Source organism: Loxodonta africana, chromosome 13 (genome assembly GCF_030014295.1).
Source record: "Loxodonta africana isolate mLoxAfr1 chromosome 13, mLoxAfr1.hap2, whole genome shotgun sequence".
In the NCBI taxonomy this organism is placed as follows: Eukaryota; Metazoa; Chordata; class Mammalia; order Proboscidea; family Elephantidae; genus Loxodonta; species Loxodonta africana.
Window position 1 is genome coordinate 15,739,542 of NC_087354.1, and position 22,421 is coordinate 15,761,962.

General features: G+C 45.6%; 1 protein-coding gene and 1 long non-coding RNA gene across 3 annotated transcripts in view; one reads left to right on the top strand and one right to left on the bottom strand.

Moving 5' to 3' along the window:
• Positions 1 to 422: 422 nt before the first annotated feature.
• LOC111751608 (uncharacterized) lies at positions 423 to 11,282 on the bottom strand. Of its 2 annotated transcripts, XR_010317357.1 has the most exons (4): positions 4,531 to 11,282; positions 3,891 to 4,079; positions 3,613 to 3,746; positions 423 to 1,319 (listed from the first exon to the last, which is right to left on the bottom strand). It is a non-coding gene; the product is annotated as an uncharacterized LOC111751608 (long non-coding RNA). The 2 variants fall into 2 exon arrangements; XR_002786725.2 differs by having other exon boundaries at positions 3,891 to 11,282.
• A 1,602-nt stretch (positions 11,283 to 12,884) lies between these two features.
• IGF1R (insulin like growth factor 1 receptor) overlaps positions 12,885 to 22,421 on the top strand; it is a 352,725-nt gene continuing 343,188 nt past the window's right edge. Inside the window, exons 1-2 of the mRNA XM_010593853.3 lie at positions 12,885 to 13,015; positions 13,131 to 13,531. Coding sequence (XP_010592155.1) covers positions 13,438 to 13,531 — 94 coding nt within the window. The 5' untranslated portion in view covers positions 12,885 to 13,015; positions 13,131 to 13,437. The remainder of the gene's footprint in view (positions 13,016 to 13,130; positions 13,532 to 22,421) is intronic.

The window sequence follows — 22,421 nt, forward strand, 5'->3', positions numbered from 1 at the left end:
AAAAGAAGGAGAGAAATGGGCGAGGGGTATGGTGATCTGAACACATCAGCACACACGTTTTCTTCGCAGATGGGCGATTTTCCCGTGGGCGGAGGAGGGCAGCCTTTGAGGATTATGCAGAGAACAAATGCGACAGGATTTCCTCGAGTCTGGTGGTGGGATTATAGCAGCTCTCAGAGTCGGCTCTAAAGCGAGGGCCTTGGCGGCTCTGTCTTTAGGGAGCCATAGGAACCCCACGACCCTAGGATGCGAGGCCACATGGGAAGTGTGCAGGACAAGCCAGTTTGAAGCCCCCACTGACCTGAGACTTCCTCCCCCGACACTTACTCTCTGCCTCCCACCCCCTCCTCCCTCCAGCACACGTTCTCCTTTTTGGGGATCTTGTAACAAACAGGCAGTGGGTTTTAAACTTTTTTTTTTTTTTTTTAAGTAATGGAATCATTTTTTCCAAATGAACTACTGAGCCAAAATCCAATCTATAAAACAGCTTGAAGCAGAGCCAACCTGGAGTTTGGGCAGGGGAACTGGTCATGTCTTTAAGACTTCTTTCTACCCCCTCCCAGCCTGGGCAGAACTTTGCAGCCCTCTTCCAAATTCCTGGAACACCACAGAGGAACCCTTGGTGGAAGGAAACAAAGCAGTCGTTGGTCACCATCCCTGTCAGGGTAATTGATCACAGACAACAGAATCCAATTCTAGGCACCTTGATTCGATTAGTTAAAGCATTTCCCTGCAGCTTTTATTTTTCTTCTTTTAAAAAAATTATAAATTGAACCATTAAGTAAATGGATGGCAGATGGTGGGATCCAGGTTTCTCACTGTGGGAGTGGGAATTTACAGACAAGAACATAGAATAGGCTAGAACCATCTACATGGAACTGGATTAGAGTTGGAGACATCAGAATGAGCTCATGTTTAGCTTCATATGAACTGTATAAAAAAAAACTGTATAGTTGGTTTAATATATATCAAACCATCAGTGAGATGGATTGACAAGGTGGCTGCAACAATGGGCTGAAGCACACTAATGATTGTGAAGATTGTGCAATGTTTCATTCTGTTGTACATAGGGTCACATTGAGTTGAAGCAACCCAACCACACCTAACAACAACAAACATATATCAGTGTACTGGAACCACTTGCCGTTGAGTTGATCCTAATCCGTATGTTTCAGAGTAGAACTGTGCTCTACAGGGTTTTCAATGGCTGATTTTTCAGAAGTAGATCATTAGGCCATTCTTTCGAGGCACCTCTGGGTGGACTCCAAACTCCAAATTTTGGGGACCAGGGCTCCTTGAAGAAATAGTTGATTTGAGGACTAGAACAGGAAATACAAAAGATGAGCATGGAACATTTTATAGCGCCAAGAAGTGCTTAAAAAAGAAAAAATCCCACAATGATGGGCTATATCACAGAAATATAAAGCCAACTGAAAGAGCTCTCAATGGCCAAAGCCAGAACATATGAGCAAAAGAACATAGAAAGTAGTTTTGGATTATAACACAAAGTATGAAATAAATACCCATGAGTCTATAATGATATAAATAATTGATTAAATAAACCAATAAATGAGTGAGAATAGATAAATCTCCTGTGCAGATTTCCAAATGATTTATATTGGTATTCCACCCTTAAGGGAGCCTACCTCTCCACTCCTTAAATGTGCGCTGTGGATGGTGGCTTTCTTTTGAAGAATACAGTAAGAAAAGAGAGGGGAAAAGAAGAGTAACGTTACAGTGGAGAAATCTGACAAACACTATCTCAAGCCAGGTGGCCAAGGTCAACACCAACAGTGATAAGTCATACTGATAAACATGTTCCCTTGATATGAAGTAATGAGAATGTCACTTTACTTCTGTGGTCTTCATTGTCAGAACACATTACCACAGTCTAGTCATGAGAGAAAAACATAAGGCAAATTTCAGTTGAGGAATATTCTGCAAAACACCTGACCAGTAATCCTCAAAACTGTCAAGGTCATAAAAAGCTAGGAAAGTCTGAGAAACTGCCACAGTCAAGAGGAGTCCAAGGAGACAAGAAATCTAAACGTGATGTGGTATCCTGGATGGGATCCCAGGAGAAAAGGAATATTAGGGGAAACTGAGGAAATATGAATTTAATAATTATGTATCAGTATTTGTTCATTAATTGTGACAAATGTACCATACTAACGTAAGAAGTGAATAACAAGGGAAACTGGGCGGGGGGAGGAAGGCTGTGTATAGAGACTCTGTATTGTCTTTGCAATAATTCTGTAAATCTAAAACCATTCTAAAATAAAAACCTTATTTTAAAAAAGACGAATAAAAAAAAACTATGAAATAGTTAAAAAAACCAAAACCCACTGCCATCCAGTCCAAGTACAGCAGATAATGTAACAGACACACAGGCACTCCCCACCTAGGTTTAACAAATGTTAACATTTTGTTAGCAATAAAGTCAAAGCTACTCTATCCTTTTGTAAAGGAGCCCTGGTGGTGACTGGGTAAGCTCTTGGCTGCTAACCAAAAGGTTGGCGTTTGGAACCCACCAGCCACTCCACAGAGAAAGATGTGGGAGACAGTGGCAGTCTGCTTCTGTGAAGATGACAGCCTTGGAAAGTCTATGGGGGCAGTTCTACTCTGTGCTATCGGGTTGCTATGAGTCAGAATCAAGTTGATGGCAAGGGATTTTTGCCTTGCCATTGTTATTCCCAGGGATAACAACGTCTGAGGTGGTTGTTTATCATTCCTACGCACATTTGATGCTTTGCTACATATGTATCTATCTGTTAACAATACATACTACTTGTTTTTGTGTTAATAGTTACATAAATGGTAGCACACGGTTGTGTAATTTTTGCAAATTGGTCTTTCACACTGTGTTACTTTTTAAATTTATCTGCGCTGATTCCCTTAAATCTAATTCACTCATTTTAACTGGTGTGTGGTATTCTATTGTATGAATAAACCAATATTCATTCTTCTCCAGGGGGGCAATTAGACTGTTTCCAGTTACTCACTATTGTAAACAGTGTTCCAGTGAACATTCTCGGGAGCGTCTCATGGTGCACATGTTAAGAGTTTTTAGTATATACTCTTTATGAGTAAAATTGTTGGGTTGCAGGTATGTGTATCTTTAACCTTATGGGTATTACCAAATTGCTCTTCAGGGTGGATGTATTAATCTATCTTTCACTCGTGCTGTGAACAGTTGGTACTGTCCAATTCTTAATTTTGCCAGTCTGGTTGCTGAGTATATTTTCATATTCATGGAGCATTCTGATTTCTTCTTCTGTGAATTGCCTGTTCATAGCTATTGCCACCTTTTTTTGTACTTACAATTTTATTACTGAAAACATATTTAATTCATTAAAAAAGCAACAGAAGGTTCTCAGATATTTTAACCCAGTGGTGTACTGGAGTTAGCCCACAAGGGCTCCCAAAAGCCGATTGTACACATCTTTTCAGAATTGTGTGTTCAGCGACCTCACGTTGGTAGCTTAAATTGTCCATGGTGGGAATATTTACACAACATGAATTGGCAAACTCTACAAATCAATGCTCTCCTTTCTCCCCACCCTGAGAGCCCATTGTTGAACATTTACCAGACAATACTATCCTAAACCTCACCTTGGTTCCCTCTTGCCTCAGCCATCTCCCACAATATATCTGGTTTGACAGCAATAATTGATCTCTTAACTCGACATTTCAGGCTTTTGGAAGTGGGCCTTGAGCTTCTTTCAGGAGCTATTTCGTCGGAGTTTCTAGGATATAAGATAAATTCAATATCCTATTGAAATAACGCACCTTCAACTTTAAAGCTGATCACCATTCATTTAAAGCAAAGCCAGGCGCCTTCAGCAGCCCGACAGACACAGTGATCCAAGACAGAAGTGGAATCCACGTACCTGTGATCCCGGGACTGGAAGAAACCTCAGAGATTACCCTGTCATCCTCTCCATCATCCCAGCATGTCTCTGGACAGTTTCCGCAGTTGTGGATTCTGTTTCTACATGGACATTTCAGTGACGGAGAGCTCTCCCTGAGTACAAGGCAGTGCTCCAAGCAGACTGCAAGGTAGTGCTAAGTACTTGCTCCTATTGGCGAAGACGAAAACTTTTGAAAAAGAGCTGAAATCTGTCTTCCTTCCTGTTGGTCTAGTTCTACCTGTTGGAGTCGTATGAATCAAGCCCAATTGTGATTTTTCAGGTGCTGGAAACTAGAAGTCATATAACCCTCTCAAGACCGAATTATTTTTTGCTTTGAAACTTTTTGTTTATACCAAGTGTTTTTCTTAATAGAAGCATGCTGAATCACTGAGTGTTGTTGAATTTTGGGTAGGTACTATGAATTTTTTTTTTTTCTTGGCCTCTCCCACAAGCTTACCCTTAGAGCCCAGAGGAACATACATTGTCTCACTAATTCTCCCATCCTGAGTCCACTGGGACATATGTGTCCCTCCAAAATTTTCAAAATTTCTATTTTGCCTACCAAAAATGCACATACCTCATAAAACTCCCTCTAGAAACAGTAATTTGTGGCACATACCTATTTTTTCAGTTTCAAACAACCATAAAGCCCCCTGTCTTGAAGCAGCGTGCACTATCAGTGGGAAAGCAGCTTCCCAATGAACCTGAGAGATAGAAAGTATTGGTGAGCAATTGTACATTCCACTGGCCATGAAAAGGTTTAACGCTTCCCTTCCTGGTAGGGCAAACTAGTTTCTTTTTCTGTTGTCTTTTCCATTTCTCATGGGGTGTAGTACCAGCTGCTTTCCTGTTCTGGTGCCTGCATCAGTATTCTGTCCTCTGGTTGGTCAATAGTTTTCCAAGGACAAATGCAAATGAACTTTGGTTCACCAGATGAGGTATCCGCACCACAGAGTAGCAGTCATCTGCATAATTTCAAGATCTTGCTTGTTCCTAACCTGTCTGTGAGGCCAGACACAGAATTTGTTGCTAGTAGAAAGCCTGGCACATCAAAGTTTCTAAATAAATATTTGCTGAATAAATGTACAAACATATTCTACAGAATAAGGTTCCACTAGAGCTTAATATGCACTTGTGGTTCGGTGGTACAGTCCTTGTCTTCCATGTGGGAGATGTGGGCTTTACTCCTGGCCAATGCACCTCAGTGGAGACTTGTGTGTTGCTAAGATGCTGAACAGGTTTCAGCAGAGCTTCTAAACTCAGATGGACTAGGAGGAAATGCCTGGTGACCTACTTCTGAAAACCAGGCGATGAAAACCCAATGGATCACAATTGTTCACCTGCAGCTGATCGTGGGGATGGTGCAGGACTGGGTAGCATTTCTTTCTGTTGTACACGGGGTTGTTACGAGTTGGGGGCTGACTCAGCGGCAGCTAAGAACAATAATAACAGAACTTAATATTCCAAAAAGAACATTTTGCAGAAACATTCCCCCTGATCAGTTGCGAGATGAGCGCCTTTGTTGATGATCTGTGGCCCCTTCTCCCTGCCATGGTGATGTTTCTACTTGTCTTTCCACACTCTTATTCTTAGGAAAATAAATATGAGAATTCAGCACTGCTAAAAAAAATGTGTACTTCTCTAAGAAACCCTAACGTGTGAAAAATATGCATTAATAAAACAAATTATGAAGCGATTATTCCCTGAGCTTGACTGCTACTGCCTGTGCGTTGATTTATAGACTATTAACTACTAGACAGAGAGGGCAGAGTTAGGAGACCAAACAAACCAAACTCGTTGCCATCAAGTTGATTGTGATTCATAGTGACCTTATAAAGCTATAAAGGTAAGAAACATATAGCTAAAGTATGAGGTCCCAAAGTACCACCTGTCAATTAAAAACTAAACAAATGAGGAATCATGGCATTTTAGAGCAGGAAGGTCTACTCCAACAGGGTCATTTTGCAGAGGAGAAAACAGAGGCGAAGTGACCTGCAGAAAGTCACACAGCTTTGCCGAGTGGGGCAGGGCAGGGCAGACATGTACTGCTGATAAAACATCTCAGAGCAGGTGACATTCATCAGAGGGAACAGAAATTTTGATTTAACTCCACTTTTTTTTTTCAGGTGTATCCATGATGCATTTCAAAAATGAAGAGGCATCATTTCGCACTCTCTGCCAGGCAGAGATCCTTACTATTGACACGTTTGAAAAGTAATTACGTGGAAGACTTAAAAGGGCACACCCATCTCAGAGACGGACCACCAGGAATGACAAGTGACACAGCAGAGGCACTATTACAGCGTTCCCTGTTGTCATTTGCCATCAAATCAGCTCCAGCTCATAGCAACCTTACGTATAACAGAAGAAAATGTTGCCTGCTTGTGTGCCATCCTCATAATCGTCACTATGTTTCAGCCTATTGTTGCAACCACTGTGTCAATCCATTTCCTTTAGGCTCTTCCTCTCTTTTGCTGACCCTCTACTTCACCAACCATGGTGTTCTTCCCCAGCGATTGGTGCCTCCCGATGATGAGTCCAAAGTAAGCAAGGTGAAGTCCTGACATCCTCACTTTTAAGGAGCATTGTTGTTGTATTTCTTCTAAGACTGATTTGTTTGTTCTTCTGGCACTTAATAGTACAGTCATATTCTTAATCAATACCAACAAATCAAATGCCAGCACTCCTAACAGTACTTAATGACCATGTGGGGGAGTCCAGCATGCCCACCCTTAAAGCACTGGCACAGGCTCATGCCCGTCTGTGGAGGCCCATGCCCAGAGCATTGGTGCAGAGATGGGAAGCTTCCAGTCTGCACCTTGAGTCTATAGAGGTCCCAAGCATGCTTGTTACTCCGGGATAAGGCCTGGGTTTTCCAAGGACTTCCCTTATTGATGTTTTGCTGAACACGGTGCTGAAAGTAGTCACAAAAGACATCAATCTGGCTATTTCTGCCCAAATGCTCTCAGAAACCTCCACATTGCTTCTGAAGTATCCGGGAGGAATGTCAGCATTTTGGCCCTGTGAGCTGTCTATCTCTGCAGAGCTAGTTTCTTCTCAAGCTGAGTGTACACAGATCTCAAGGAGATAGAGACTCACATTGTTTGTGGCTATGTTGGACTGGAGCCAACTCGTGCATCACTCGTGTCTTGTCTGCTCCTGGACTGCACTCGTGGAAACCTCTTCTTTGGCACCTTGCACAGCTAAAGCCTCTTGCAGGGCACCTGAGGCAGATACACCTCTGAAAAGTCCATCCTTCTAAAGACACAGCTGCGGATGGGAAGCTTGGAGGAGAGCATCTCTACTACATACACTCACGTAAGAAAAAATGAGAAGAATTACGTTACAGTTTATTCGAACAGCTGCAACATTTCTAAGTTACATAATGCACTCTTCAATTTTTATTTTTTTGAGATATGATATGTGCCCATTTCAAGGGTATAGTTCTGTGTTTTTGATAAATACATACACAAATATAGCCAACGGAAACCCTGGTGGCGTAGCGCCTAAGAGCTATGGCTGCTAACCAAGAGATCAGCAGTTCGAATCTACCAGGCGCTCCTTGGAGACCCCATGGGGCAGTTCTACTCTGTCCTATAGGGTCACTAGGAGTTGGAAGCAACTCTACAGCAAAGGGTTTTTTTTTTTTTTTTTTAGTTTGGCCAACACACCAATTGAGATGTGTTGTTGTTAGGTGCTGTTAAGTGGATTCTGACCCAGAGCAACCCTGTGTGACAGAGTAGAAATGCCCCGAAGGTTTTTTTTTTAATCTCTACAGCAGTAGAACACCAGGTTTCTCTCCCTCAGAGCCACTGAGTGGGTTTGAACCACCAACCTTTCAGTTAGCAGCCAAGCGTTTAACCATGGCTCCACCAGAGCTCCTTAATCAAGATACAGAGCATTGCAAAAAATAAAAAAAGATACAGAGCATTGCCATCATCCTAGAACGTTCTCTGTTCTTCTCTGTGCCTAGTCACCTCCCTCTGCCTCTGCCAGAGGTAATCATGGTTCTGGTTTCTAGCTCACAGGTCCGTTTTGCCTGTTCTTGAATTTCATGTAAATGGCCTAATACAATGTGTACTATTTGGTGTCAGATTTCTTTCACTCAGAATCATGCTTTTGAGACTCATACATGTTTTTGGATGTGTTACTAGTTTGTCCCTCTTTATCGATAAACAGTATCATATTGAATGGCTACGTCGAAATTTGTTTGTCCTTTTTCCCTTTGATGTACATTTCGGTTGTTTCCAGTTTTTTGCTGTTATGAATAAAGCAGCTATGGACATTCCCATACAGATATTTTTGTGGATATATGTTTTCATTTCTTTTGGGTAAATACCTAGGGGTTGAACTGCTAGGTCATAAGTTTAACATTATAGGAAACTGCCACGTAGTTTACGTGTTGTTATTATTAGGTGCCCTCAAGTCAGTTCCAACTCATAGTGAACCTATGTACAACAGAACGAAACATTGCCTGGTCTCGTGCCATCCTCACAATCTTTGCCCATTGTCGCAGCCATTGTGTCAATCCATCTCTTTGAGGCTCTTCCTTTCTTTCACTGATCCTCTACTTTACCAAGCATAATGTCATTCCCCAGGGACTGGTCCCTCCTGATCCAAAAAAAGACCAAACCCAGTGCTGTCAAGTCGATTCCCACTCATAGCGACCCTATAGGACAAAAGCAGAACTGCCCCATAGAGTTTCCAAGGAGCGCATGGCAGATTTGAACTGCCGACCCTTTGGTTAGCAGCCGTAGCACTTAACCACTGCATCATCAGGGTTTCCTCCCTCCTGATAACATGTCCAAATTACACGAGACGAAATCTTGCTACCCTCGCTTCCAAGGAGCATTCTGGCTGTACTTCTTCCAAGACAGATTTGTTTGTTCTTATGTAATGCACTCTTAATTAATTAACTCAATTACCTATGAAGTCAATAATTATTTTAAAATTTTTTGTTCCGCTATTTGTTTGTGTCTTAAATTGCATTGATATGATATGGATACACATTCTTCTCAAATGTATCCTTAAGGAAAAGATCTAGATTAAGTGTTTATCACTCCAGTAGTTCTCCAACGCTTCCAAGCTTATTTCTACAAACAGCTTGGAATCTGGAAGAATCATCAGAAAACTGGGATGATCTCTTTCATGAATCTCTTATTTTTCTTTGTCTTCTTTAATATTTTATACTTCCAAATATGTATAGCATATGTGTTAGTTATAAAGCAAAGTAATTAAAACAAAATCTATAAATTCACTATCCCCAAGAATGAGAGCTTTTCCAAGATCATTGTTTATGGCCATGGGCTTTTCCTGTCTCCTCCTCCCAGAGTCAGCTGCGATCCTGAATTTTGGGTCCTTCATTCACCCTCTTGCTGGAACAAAACAAACAAAAATTTATCACATATTTAATTTCCTTGCTTAAAAATTTTTTTATCATATATTTTTAGTTTTGTTTGTTTTTGAGGTTTATAAAATGCCATTTAGAATGTTCTGGAACTTGCCTATTTCACTCAACATTGTGTTCCATGTTGTGTGTAGCTTGTAGTCTATTAGTTTTTCATGATGAGTAACACTCCATTCTGGGAGTATATCACAATATTATCACTTGTCATTTAGTTGTTTCTCATATTTTTACTTGATACGTGTTACAGTTTGGGAGAGTCTGGTATGTTTAGAAAGATAATTTCAGATAAGCAGAGTTTTTAAGAAATGAAAACAAGTAACCTGTTTCTGTTCCAAAAGTGGGGGCATCAATAAGACATTTGGGGAAAATTGTGAAAAACAAAAAGTGTGATGCATTGTTAATGCAGTCATAAAGCAAAGATTACAATTAAATTTTTTCTATGTGATTTTTTAATCCAAGGTTTAAAAAAGAAGTTTGACTTCGGTAGGTAGAGCATAACTGAAGAAATAAAAATCACCCTCTTTGTTCATGTGGTCAAATTAGTTTGCATTTTCAACCAAAATTTTTTGCCACCTTCATTTTGATTTTTCCCTAAAATCCTAAGTTATATAAAATATACTAAAATACTAAGCTAAATACACTTTCTAAAATACCTTAATCCTATTGATTTCCCACTACTTCAAGAAAACAGATAATTTTTAAAATTCACAAATGAAAAATTGTTTTGAATAAAAAAAACTAAACCCTACAATTTAGCTAACTGCATGCATTTCTCTTTATATTCCTCCTTATGTTCTTAGAAATAATTCATTAGGCACTAAAAATATATTATGTAGGAATTAAAGGTTTTATATTAGCCTTTAAAAAGTAGGCTCTAAAATTTGTTGTAATTTACAAGTATCTATTAAAAATTCTGGGCACTAAATATAATAAGCACATAATATTGATATTGCTTTACATCTAACACCAAAGTGGATTTATAGGTATGAAGATCAACCTCAAGCTGAAAATCTCTGAAGAAATATTTAGAAATTAGCAGCATAAATTCTAATTATTCAGTTTATAATTTTAATTGATATATGCCAAATTTAAGTTTCTTTTTTATGATTATATTTCTTTGTTAAAATCCAGGAACACCTAACACTAAAATATTTTATTTAAAAATTAACTTGAATTTCAAATAAACAAAACAATCTCAAATGAATAACTCTCTTAAATAAAAAAAGGTTTATTTCCCTTCTATACAACTGACTTGCTGAATTGAACGAAAAATTTCCAAGAGGAAGAATGATCTAGGGAATAAATATAGTGAAAAATAAGGCTAAGTTTCCGTTATGATAGCTTTTGGTTTGTTTTCAGCTCTTAACAATTTCAAAATTAACATGAATGACAGGATGCATAACGTCACGCGGAAACCTTTTACAATTAGAGTCATAGAAAAAACCCACCTTTCCTTTAGAACAAACCCCCTTACCCAACCGTGATTGCTTTTGAGACAAAACACTTCTAGTGGATCTAGACATTCACAACTCTTTTATTAGCCATCTCCTTCTTATTTATTATTGACACCAATTAGCCTGAGTCATGAGCGGGCCACATTAAAGGCGACACGTGGTCCAATCCCTGTTTTTAAAAGTCCACGCATTTCAAACTCTTCCTCCTGCCAGGGCTGCGCTGTCCCCCTCTGAGGACCTGGGCTCCGCAGCAGTTATTCATTAGATGGCAGTGGTAGGGCAGTCTCGCCTCGGAAAAACCTCTCCTCTCCTCCAGAAAACCACGGAGGCGACTTGGAGTTGGTGCTGGTACCTAGTCACTTACGTAGCAAATCGAGCAAGAGAGACGTGCCCAGGAGGACCGGAGGCAGGTGCGGGTGAGTGTCCGCAGCGGCCAGGGATCCTGCCGGGCGTGTGCGGCTTGGTCCTGGGTCCCGACCGGAGCCCGGAGACGCACCCCGGCCCGGCAGCTCCACTCCCGGGACCCCTCGGTCACGCCCCCCAGCCCCTGGGCCCCGCAGCCCCGAGCCGCCGCGCGCCCCGGGCGCTCCTGGCAGCCGCCCACGTGGTGGAGCCCGGAGAAGCGCGAGGCCGCGGGGAGCGTTCGGGCCGAGAGGCCGCGCTCGCGCGACCCGGCCCGCCGTCCCCTAGGCGGACCCCCAGCTCGGGCCCCCGCGTTTCCTCCCCCGGAGGGAGGGAGGAGGCGACACGGCGCCGGCCGGCCCTCCCTGGTGCCCGCCGCGCCCCCTGGCGGCCGCCGCGGGACGCGCCCTGGGCACGCGGAGCCGCCTGTCGGGGCCCCCCTTCCCGGCTCCGGGTCAGCGGCGGGCGGCGGGCCCGCTCCCCTCGCGCCCCCGGCCGAGCCGCCGGGGCCGCGCCCTTGCACCGCAGCCGCTCGCGGACCCCGAAACTCCGGCCTCCCCGGCCACGACGTCGCGACCGTCCCCATCATTGCGTGAAAGTGTCCGCCGTAGTAGCGCGGGGTCCCCTTTCTGCCAGGTGTGCCCCCTCCCGCCCCGTTGGGCTTTGGAGCCCACTGCGAAAAAATGCCGCATGCACGCACTTATTTATTTATTTTGCAACAGCTGCAAGAAACAATGAAGCTTTTCAAGAACCGGGAAACGCGCTTTCCAGCCGCGCCGTTGTTGTTTTCAATGAAGCTCTCCGGGCCCCGCGCGCCCCGCCCACCGCGCCCCCTCCCCTGCGCTCGGCTCGGCGCCCGGCTCCCCCTCGGCTGGGCAGGGGCCGGCGCCGGGGGCATTGTTTTTGGAATCCTGCGGGAGGGGAGGGCGCGTGCGGGGTAGCCGGCGCAGTGCGGGTGGGGGCCAGAGCGTGTGCGCGCGCGCGCGTGTTTGTGTGTATGTGTGTGCGCGCGCGCGTGTGTGCCGGCGCGGGAGGGGGCGGGGGCGGTGCCTTGCCAACTGGCGCCCCACGCCCCGGCTCCGCTCCGCACGTCCCGGGATCCCGGGCTCCGGCTCTTGGCGCGTGCCGCTTGGGCCGGGCCCTCGGCGCGTCGCGGCTGCGGCTGTGGGCGCTCCAGTGTGCGCGCGGGCGCGTGTGCACGGCTCTGGCGGCGCGAGCGAGCCCCCAGTGTGTGGCAGCGGCGGCGGCAGCGGCGCGGCGAGGCTGAGGCTCTTGTTTACCAGCGTTAACTCCGCTGAGCGGAAAAAAAAAAAAAAAAGGGGGAAAAACCCCGAGGAGAAGCGAGCGCACCAGGCGAACTCGAGAGAGGGCGAGCGAGCTAGAGGGACGCTGCCAGCGAGCCTGCCCCGGCGCCCGCGGCCGGCGCCCGCAGACCCTTTGCCCCGCTCCCGGACCCCCTCCCGCGCCCTCCACGCCCCTCCTTGGCGAGGGGAGCCCACGGCGCGCCGCGCGCCGCAGCTTTGACCTTCAGCGAGCCGGAGCCCCCCGCGCGCAGGGCGGGGGCGAGGGGCGGGGGCCGGCGCGGGGCCCGGGCGGCGCGGCGGGAGTGCTGAGCGCCTCGCGGCCGGCCCGCCGCTTTGTGTGTGTCCTGGATTTGGGAAGGAGCTTGTGGCGGCGGCGGCGGCGGCGGCGGTGGCGCTGAGGGAGGAGGCGGCGGCGAGCGAGCCCGGCGGAGGAGGAGGAGGAGAAGGAGGAGGAGGGGGACGTCTCATTCATTTCTGCTCTGCATTTCTGCCCCTCGCCGGCCTCTCCGCGACCCGGACTTGGGGGAAGATTGCGAAGTGCGTCGCGCCCTCCCGCCGCGGGGGCTCGGGCGTCGGGCAGCTCCCGCTCTGCCTCGGGTTGGGTTGGTTTTTCCTCGCCAAGACTCATTTGGGCTTTCCCCTCTCTTTGCAGTTTTCCCCTTTCTGCCTCTGGGTTTGAAAATGGAGGCCGACGACGCCGACATCCCGGCCCGGCGCGCCTCGGGTTCCCGACTCCACCGAGCCCTGGGCCGCGGCTGCCGGCGCTAAGGGGCCGCGCGAACCCCGCGCCGCCGACCGCAACCCGCGCGGCTCTCACGGCCGGCGCCTCCTTCGGATTCTTGTTTCCTTCGCCCTGGTTTTCGGAGGAGGGAGCGAAGACTGAGTTGGCGACTTTTATTTTTCTTCCCCCTCCCCCTTTTTATTTTTGAGTGAGGGGAGTTTCGTCCCAAATCAAAGGAATGAAGTCTGGCTCCGGAGAAGGGTCCCCGACCTCGCTGTGGGGGCTCTTGTTCCTCTCCGCGGCGCTCTCGCTCTGGCCGACGAGTGGAGAAAGTGAGTATGGGCCCCGCCGCCCGCGGCCACTGCGGGAACTTTTCCTCCGAGGGGCTGCGCCCTGTTTGCGAAACCCGAGTTGCCACCGTCGCAGCTGTCGGCCCCCGGGCCCGGGAGCGGCCGGGCGGGGCGCGGAGGGCCCAGCCGGAGCGGCCCCGGGGCTGAGCTTGGGAGTTTGGAGCCCGCGGGCCCTGGCTCAGCGCATCCCGCTCGGGAAGAGCCTCGTGGCTTTCCCGTTCGCCGTCCCAAGAGTCCTGCCCCGCGAGCCCGGCTGCTCCGCAGCGCTCACTCTGCGGCGGCCTGCTGGCTGGGCCAGGCGCGGGGCTCCTTGGGGAAGTTAGAGCGAGGCCAGCCCCACGCTCCTCGGGGTCCGCCTCCAGCACCTCGCCCTTCCCGGCGCGCGGGGCCGCTCCGCACACAGCGCTGGCCCCGCGCGGCGCGCAGGCAGCGGTGAGAGCGTCGGCGGCCGCACCGCACCCTCGTTGCTGGAGCCGACGCGGGGGCCGGTGGCCAGGAGCGGGGAGCCGCCCGGCCCGCTGGGTGCAAGTTGCCCTGGAGGGAGAGGTGCCCCGCGCGGAGCCCCGCAGCCCGAGAGCGTGTTTCCAAACATCCCGGGGCTGCGCAGCGTGGCTTCCCATCCCTCAATGTGCTTCGCCCATTGGGCGTTTCTGATCCCTCAAGTAGCTCTCTGGTGGTGTGCGCGCCTAGGGTTCCTGGCCTTTGCCGGCACTTCGCCCGCTTCGCGGCGGGTTACCTGCCCGGAATGATCTGCCCCTGGCGTCCCCGACGCGGCCGGTTTTGGGGGGACGTTCCTGCCTCGCCCCAGGCCAGACCTTTGGCAAGTGCGGGGTCGGGTCTCTCATCAACCAGACCCTTTCGGGAAGCGCGTAGGTGCCCCAGTTCAGAGGGTTCTAGGACCTTCTCCCAGTTTCTACCCTGGTCTGGGCGCCTTCTCTCCTCCGGGGGGCTGGGCTGGGGGCTAGGGTAGCATCCGAGTGAACGTTCGCGGGTGCTGTGGTCGGAGCCGACGTGCGTATCTACAGGCAAGCTCTCGACCCGGAGGGTAGCAGCCCCCACAGGGCCCCCGGCGAGAGGTGTCCTGTGCTGTCATTTCAGAAGCGCCAGGATCGGCATGTGTGGTTGCGGGGGGGGGGGGTGTTTTGCCAGCGCCGAGCCCTGGCCTCCGTTTTGTTGTGGCCAGAGTTGTGCTGCGCCCCCGCCCCCCGGCTGCCCTGCACTTCCTTTGTACTTAGTTAATAAGCGGTATCGGTCCACACGCGCTATCGCTTGCAACTTGATAGCTTTTGTTTTGGTAGTGTCGGGTAGGGTTAGAGAATCGCGGTGAGAGAGAGAAGGAGCGAGAACTTAGAGCCGCACGGTGTGTGGAGGGAGGAGGAGGAGAGAGTTTTATTCTTCTCAAAGAAGTCAAGTGGCTTAGGGTACGCTCGAGATGGTAGGGTGGATGGGTAATTTGAAGACGATTAGAAGTTGAAATGCAGTCGCAGAGCTGCGGCTGAGAACGGTGAGGGCGTGCTGGTGAGTAATGGTTGCTCAGGGTATGCAGGTGGTGCCGATTAACTTTGAAAGATCACGACTGAACCTTGAAGAGTGAGAGGGAGAAGCGGGAGGCTGGGGGCAGGGGGGGGGTGCCTGGCCCCATCAAAAGGGCAGTTCATCGAGGTGGTTTCTATAAACAAACCCTTCTCAAACGTCTTCTGAGAAACGAGTTCCCGCTGGAGTAGGAGCGAGTCTTTATGGAATTAGCGTGTTTACTGCAGAGTTGCTGGAAGACACAGATGGGGTCCGGGACCTTCCACGAGTCTGCACCCCTCTGCTCTTTGTCTTCCGAACTTTCAGTATGCTGGATTGGGCGAAAGCCTCCCGGCCCCTTGTACTTCGTTTAGGTGGTGTTGGGGGTGGGGGGGGGCGGAACTGGAAAGGGTTTCTAGCTTTTAAAAGCTAAGACAGGAGAGCTAATCTATGCTAATATGGCATGCCATTGAACTGTGTAGTTTCTCTAATTTTATTTTTTAGTGTTAGTAAGTTCTGAAAAGTCAAAATAGCAGTGATGGCCTCGTTTCTCCCAAGCAGGAGTCTGGCATTTTAAAATAGGATGACTTGTTTGGAGCTGTGTTCATAAAAATACTCTTTGTAAAAAGCAGTTCTTTCTAGTGAAAACAGGGAGGAGGAGAAGAGGCATATTAATGTATGTTTATCATTTCCTGACACCAAAGCGTTTCCCAAATATCCCTATAAAATGGCTGGTTCCTTAACACTTGGTGGATGGCCAGAAGGCACCCCAGATCCCGGCTCTGGCTTGTTGAGGTCCTGACTCTGTACCTGCCCCTCCCTGCATCTCTCTCTATAGTTCTGAGGATTAAATGGTGTGCTCAGTGTGAACACACGGTCGGTTTTCAGTTGGAAAGGAGCTAGTGAGAAATAAGTTACAGATGAGGGCATTCTCTTGGCCGTTGTCTAATACGGTGATGAAGATCAGGGTGTTTTCTGTAGAGAGGTAGGGGACATAAGGATTAGCGTCTCCTCTGCCAGCGTGAGAGCAACAGGATGGGTTTTTTCCCCCTTAAGTTTGAAAATATAGAAGTTTTTCAAGCAAAGGAAGTTATATGGACCGGTTTGTATATCAAAATAACGTGGACAGAGCATCTAAATAAGGGAGGCTTGGGAGCTATGAGTTAATAGCGGAATAATCTGATGGCTCCTTTTTTTCCCCTTAAGATTAACATTCACTTCCCATTTACGTAGCCATTTCATCAAAAGGACTGAGGGGATTCAGCCATCTCTCCCCCAACCCCCCGCCGCCCCGTGATAATATCTTATTGTCAGAGAAACATAGGTATGTGAAACGTTGGTGTTTAAAGAAGTTAGTGTTTTCCTATCAGAAGGGGAACCCAGAATAAGAATTTTTAAAAGTCTAAATAGCAAATTATAGTTTAGACTTTCTAGAGAGAAATGCAAGGATATGGTATTTTGAGGAGAAGTGGGGTATAGGTCAAGGTTCCAAGTTTCAAAGGTCATACGTTTGATTTTTCAAAAGGGTTGGAAAAGTCCAACCTTGAGAAACATGCCAAGGTTGAATGGATGAACCATAAAAACATGGTGCTAACTGAGAGAAGGCAGTCACAAAAGATCACATGTGGTATGATTCCATTTACTGTGTGGAGTGTCCAGAATAGGCACGTCCGTAAAGACAAAGTAGCTTAGTGGTTGCCAGGGGCTGGGAGACGAAGGAATGGGGAACGACTGCTAATGGGTACAGGATTTCTTCTGGGGTGAGGAAATATTCTAAAATTAGATTGCGGTGATGGTTGCACCGCTCTAAATATATCAAATATACTACAAAACATGACTTTAATGTATATCTCAATAAAGCCATGTTTTGTTTTATTTTGTTTTTAAAGAAATATGTGAAGGTTGAAACGAACGCATTGTGCTACCTTGAATGCAGAAGGTAGGCTAAAATTAAGTAAATTTGCCCTGCAGGTTGCTGTCTGTCTCTCTTTTTTAATGTATGGGGTTTTTCTGATCCGTGAAGTCCAGCAATACACAAAACTGGTCATTGACACTCTGGCAGTAGGGATTCAGTGCCTTGGTAGAAATGGACAAGCAGGCGAAAAGGACCTTGGTTATGCATAGCTCGAGTTAAGGAGTGAGTTAAAAAACACGAGTGCTAGTGAAAGTCAGATTTGTTACAGTAAAATCCTCAACTGAATATGAAATGGCGTTGGTCTGTTCAAGATAAAGTTTGGCTTTAGGAGCTGACTCTAGATGGCTGTTTGTATTTCCAGTTTTCTTACTTATGTTCGCCAACAAAGAAATAATGTTTTATGACGATAAAGAATTTCCACTGTTTTTTGATATTCTGTATTAACCACAAGTGGTAGTAAAGACCCAGGATGAACTGTTCATTTTAACGCAGGTTTTTTTTTTTTCTTTTTTTTTCTCCCTTTGTTGCTTATTTTATTTTTTAAATGGCTCCAGGATCTGAGTGGGAAAAGGAATCTTTCTAGGATATCGTAGTTGTTTCAGGCTTACAAGTGACTTAAAAAAAAAAAATGAAAATTTCTTATGGAGCAAAAGATTTAAAGTATGGCGAAGACATTTTCTTTTTCACTATTGAGCCTTTATCCAAAATTTTATCTTGGTGCTCAAGTAGGAAAAGACCTAGAGAATAACTGTTGTTTACATTTGTTTTTGGTCTTTGTCTAAGGCTTAGTTCACTAAAAAAGTGTTTCCTGCCCTTCCTATTGTTGAAAGATCAGGACAGTAATGAAAATCAACTGTGTCATTTTTACTGACTGTCTCAGAGCTTTGCCAGGGGAAGCCCTCAAGGGAGAATAGTGTCGTTTTTAACCTGGGTTTTGTTTTATAAGCACGTCTTGCAGGAAGCAGCTGAATCCAGCCAGCACATACTGGGCGCCTACTGTATGAAAGGTGGGTCCTGTATAGGCAATGTTTGAGCTTACCAAGAAAGACGACTTTTCTTTTGCCCTTATGGCATCTCATATACTCCTGTTTGGAACCCTGGTGGCGCAGTGGTTAAGAGCTCGGCAGTTCGAATCCACCAGCCACTGCTTGGAAACACTATGGGGCAGTTCTACACTGTCCTTTAAGGTCGTTATGAGTCGAAATTGACTCAAGGGCAACAGGCTTGGCTTGGGCAGGAAACAAAGTTGCTTGACAGTTCAGATCTTTTTCAGAGTCAGTATAGGAAACACAGTTTTCACATCCCCAACGAGCAGCGCGCCATCTTTTAAAGGCTCTTTAAAAAGCATTTCTGTAAACTTAAAACGAAGTAAACTACCGTTGATCCTTGGAGAGCTTGTTCTTCGCCATTCTTGTGTTATTGATACTTTCCCTTGAATTGGAACGTCACTGCAGGCCATGACATACAGGAGACATTTGTCCATCTTGATCAGCAGCACTGCCTTCTAACATTGGTTATGACAGTTGTGGTTTAAAATGTGCTCTGGTGTAGCCTACCTCCACGCCAAAACTTTAGGAGTCCGAAGTGTATACACGAACGTTGCAGGGGGCGTTTTGAGTTGATGGGACTTATTTCAAAAGCTTTCTGGTGTTACGCATCGCTTAGTTACTTAGCTTTCTGGAGATCGTAAGGAAACTCATACCTTTAAGAATTTGTATAATTTAAAATAACTTGCTTGTTTCAAAAGTGTGAGAGGTACCAGTGAGATCGAGGGGTTAATAAAATCCTAAGGGTTTTTTCTTGTAAAACGTCCAAGCCCTGTTTTGTTTTCAAAACTCATTTAGAAGTCACCCCTAGTTCACAGGAGAGGCATTTGTGCCCCCAAGCCAGCTTGCTTCGATGCTACTTTTCTTAGCCAGCTCACAACAGGTGCCGTGAGCCCCAGAGACGAGCTCCTCTCAATTGTACTAAATATGTCGTAGTTGCATACATGCTTGGGGTCTAGTGGCTAGATTTCTCTGGAATGTTCCGAAGGAAAAATCTCAACACTTTAAAGACAGCAATGTGAATAATGAATGATGTACTCTGACCTCTCTTGTTAGGCATGAAATTATCAAGAGGACACTCTCCAATTATTAAAGATGTGATTTGGCTAAAACTTAGGAGTGTGTGTGTGTGTGAACAAGCCTGATGTTTGTGGGCATTGAGACCTGTGGACATTTTGGGAGCATAACTGATTTTCAGTATTTGGAAAGATTAAAACTTTTAAATATGTAAACATCCTTTCTCACCCGCCCTTCCCCCCCTCCCCATCTGTAAAGTAGTTGATTGGTTCTGAGGACAGAGCATTATGTTTTGCATAAAATGGCTGGTAAGCTAAGGTTAGGTTGTTATCTCAATAGATGCATGTTCCCTTAGCATGAATGAAGTTTCTCTTCTAAAATTGCTTTGGTTTTGTTTGTCTCAAAATATTAACTATATCTTTGAGACTTTTGGACTTTTGAAGGTTAAGTTTTTCTGTTTTTAAATGGCTAATTTTACTATGTTTGAAAGTCCCAGATACAAACTGAAGATTTCCCTATTTCTTTTTCACTTTACTATGGCTCCTGAAGTTAGTTTTAAACTCTTGGCAATACGGATATTTCTGTATTTGAATTGAGAAATTGTTTTCTTCTCTCTGTTTTCTTCCTTAATAAATATATGTTGAGTATTTATTGGGGTCAATTCTTCAGGCTTAAAAATTATTTCTAATGCTATAAAATATTTTGTAAGTTTTAAAGATGTGAATCAAACTATAGAGATTACTTGCAGTGCTTATTTAAAATACTAAAGAAACAAAACTAGCAAACAAGCCTTTCATTTTTTTTTAACCTTTTCCTGGCTTGGACGTATAGAAATTTCAAACTTATATATTCAGATTTTACTAAGACTCAACAGAAAGTGATTTTTTTTTAATGAACGCCTGTGATTGCAACAACCTTTACGATGTTTCGTTGCTATTATATATGACTTGGAAAAAGTAAGCATGGACTGCCTTTATTCTCATATTTATCCTCTCCCTGGCTAAAGCTGCTGATGGTTTAGTTTATAAAGACACGTGTTGGGGGAATGTGTCCATGAGCTAAGTGACTGCCCCTGGTATGATGGCTGGTGTCCTGAAGTCCACACTTTCTTACTGAAATAAATCCGGCTAGCTATGTTTTTTTAGCTCTGTAGGGACAGCGTGCAGACCTGTGAGCGGTGCCATCCTGTACCGCAAAGATAGCTCTGCTTACTTTGAATGTGTGCATTGTAATAGGCTGGGCGTCTGTCTTTTTTTTTTTTTTTTTCTTCCTTAAAGCATATATATTTTAAAGACTTTAGGAAGTATTATATTACTAGTCCAGAATTGCTGCGGAGAGTTGAAATGAACTTTAGTCTTCTATCTCACTCTTCATCATCTTAACCCCTTGATAAAACAGCCTTCTACTTCAGTAATAGCTATGATAATGCAATTTGTTCAGAATGATGTGTGTATGTATCTCCATCCATCCGACTGTCCGTCTATCGGTCGGTCCATCCATCCATCCACCCATCCATCCAAATGCGGACAGTTTTGAATGCAGGCTTGTGATGTCCATTATTGTTGCTATTTGTACAATTTTGTTGGGCCACGTTCTTTTAACATGGTGCCAGCTTTCTCTGTACCGGCCTTGTGGACTTGGTTGTCAGTTTGGTAGCTCAGGTGTGCACACTGCTTTTTAAATTACACTTGACGTGGGAGAGCAAATATATTTTGACAGTCTTAAAGCATAAATGGTTTTACAAAGCAGAACTTCTAAGTTCTCCTGAGAGATTTTGAATGTTTAACTTCAGCTTGTCCTCCCCTGTAAAATATAGTCAGTGTTTTGCCTCAATAAAATTGATTATGGGAAATACATCTTTGACTACATGAAGGAGATATCACCAATTTGAGTTAGGCAAATTTTAGATAATAGTACTTGCAAGGAACAGAAGTCTGAAAATTGGGGAGAGAGGCGTCGCGTATAACAGTTTCTCCCAAATGAGCAGTATCAGAGCGGTCTTTACCAACTTCTCGAGGGAGATGCTGTGGAAAAGGTAGGAAGGATGCCATGAAAGACCAGCCAGGAGAAAGGTGAGTGGTCGGTGACCCAGCTAGCTCTGTCAGCTTGCAAACAGTCTTCTGACTCGTTAGAGATGAATTGTGTTTAGATTGTAAAATCCTCATCGATTGTGCTCATATTTATCAGTTCTTTCCCAAGTCTGTTCTCTCGCCTAATTTTCCTGGGTCTCACGGTACCAGAGCAGTACATGCTTTCAGACTCAGGACGTGAAGGAGAAGCACAGCTTGCTGCGAAGGCACGCAGACAGAGGGAGGTTTCCTGTGCCAGTTTTCTGTGATTCTGTGGACGATGAGTACATGGCGTATGTTAGGTCACTATGTAGTATAGTTTAATCACAGGAAATTCGGTTTTTATCATAGCCCTGGTCGCTGAGGTGACGTATTTGGAATTTTCCTTCTTACCTGCACCTCAATAAGGTTTTTTAGCAACAAAGGTTTGGTCAGGGTGGACATTCTAGTTAAATTTCAGTTTTTCAAACCATCCTTTTCTGGGGAGCCTGGTTAATCGAATGTTTCCTTTCTGCCTCACGGAGTCCCTTGAGAATGTTCTAATTTGCTGTGTTTCTGGCTCCACCTGGGTCCCACCTTGGTCCAGCCTACACCTGTGTTAGCTCTTTGGTTAGATGCTCAGTTGGTATCTAAACTGGCCTTTCACACTCCTGTGCAGTTCCTCTGCCTTGATGGAGAAAGAGTTGCCAGCCCCAGATTCTCAAAATTGTGTGTCATTGTGGTCTAAGAATCAAGCGCAAGACTCCTAATGCTGGGCTGTAATGCTTCTTCATTTGACTTTGCTGTAGGCATCCAGTGTTAATTTCCAGGACCTGCCGGTGCCTGTGTTTTAGCTCTGTGGTAGGTAAGCCCTGCCGTTCCTGTCTCTATGCTCTCACTCCCACTGTTTCTGTGCCCGGGAATGCCTACTCATTGCTTTGCTACCCATGGACTCCAGTGGAAAGTGTTCCTCTAGAGCATAGCAAAGTAACCTAGTTCTGTTCCTCCTTAGCTTCCAGTTAGTTCTTTGGTTTTGAGCAAGTTACTTCACTTTTTCTGAGTCTTAACAGAAATCGTAAAGGCTTAAAAAAAAAAATGGGGGGATTTCTTCTTTTTTGACAAAACAACATTAAACGTTTTCTAAAATATTTAGAAAACTATATTCAGTTGTACAAACGAAGCTGTAACTGAAGCTGGAGCACGAAATCAGTTGATTTCTTTTTCCTCCAATACCTTTCTGTGGTTTTAGTAGATTTGAGATACATACCATCCTTTAAGTTCTAACTCAGATTCCTTGTCCTTCCTAAAGCTTTCCCTGTCGTCCTAGCTTCTGT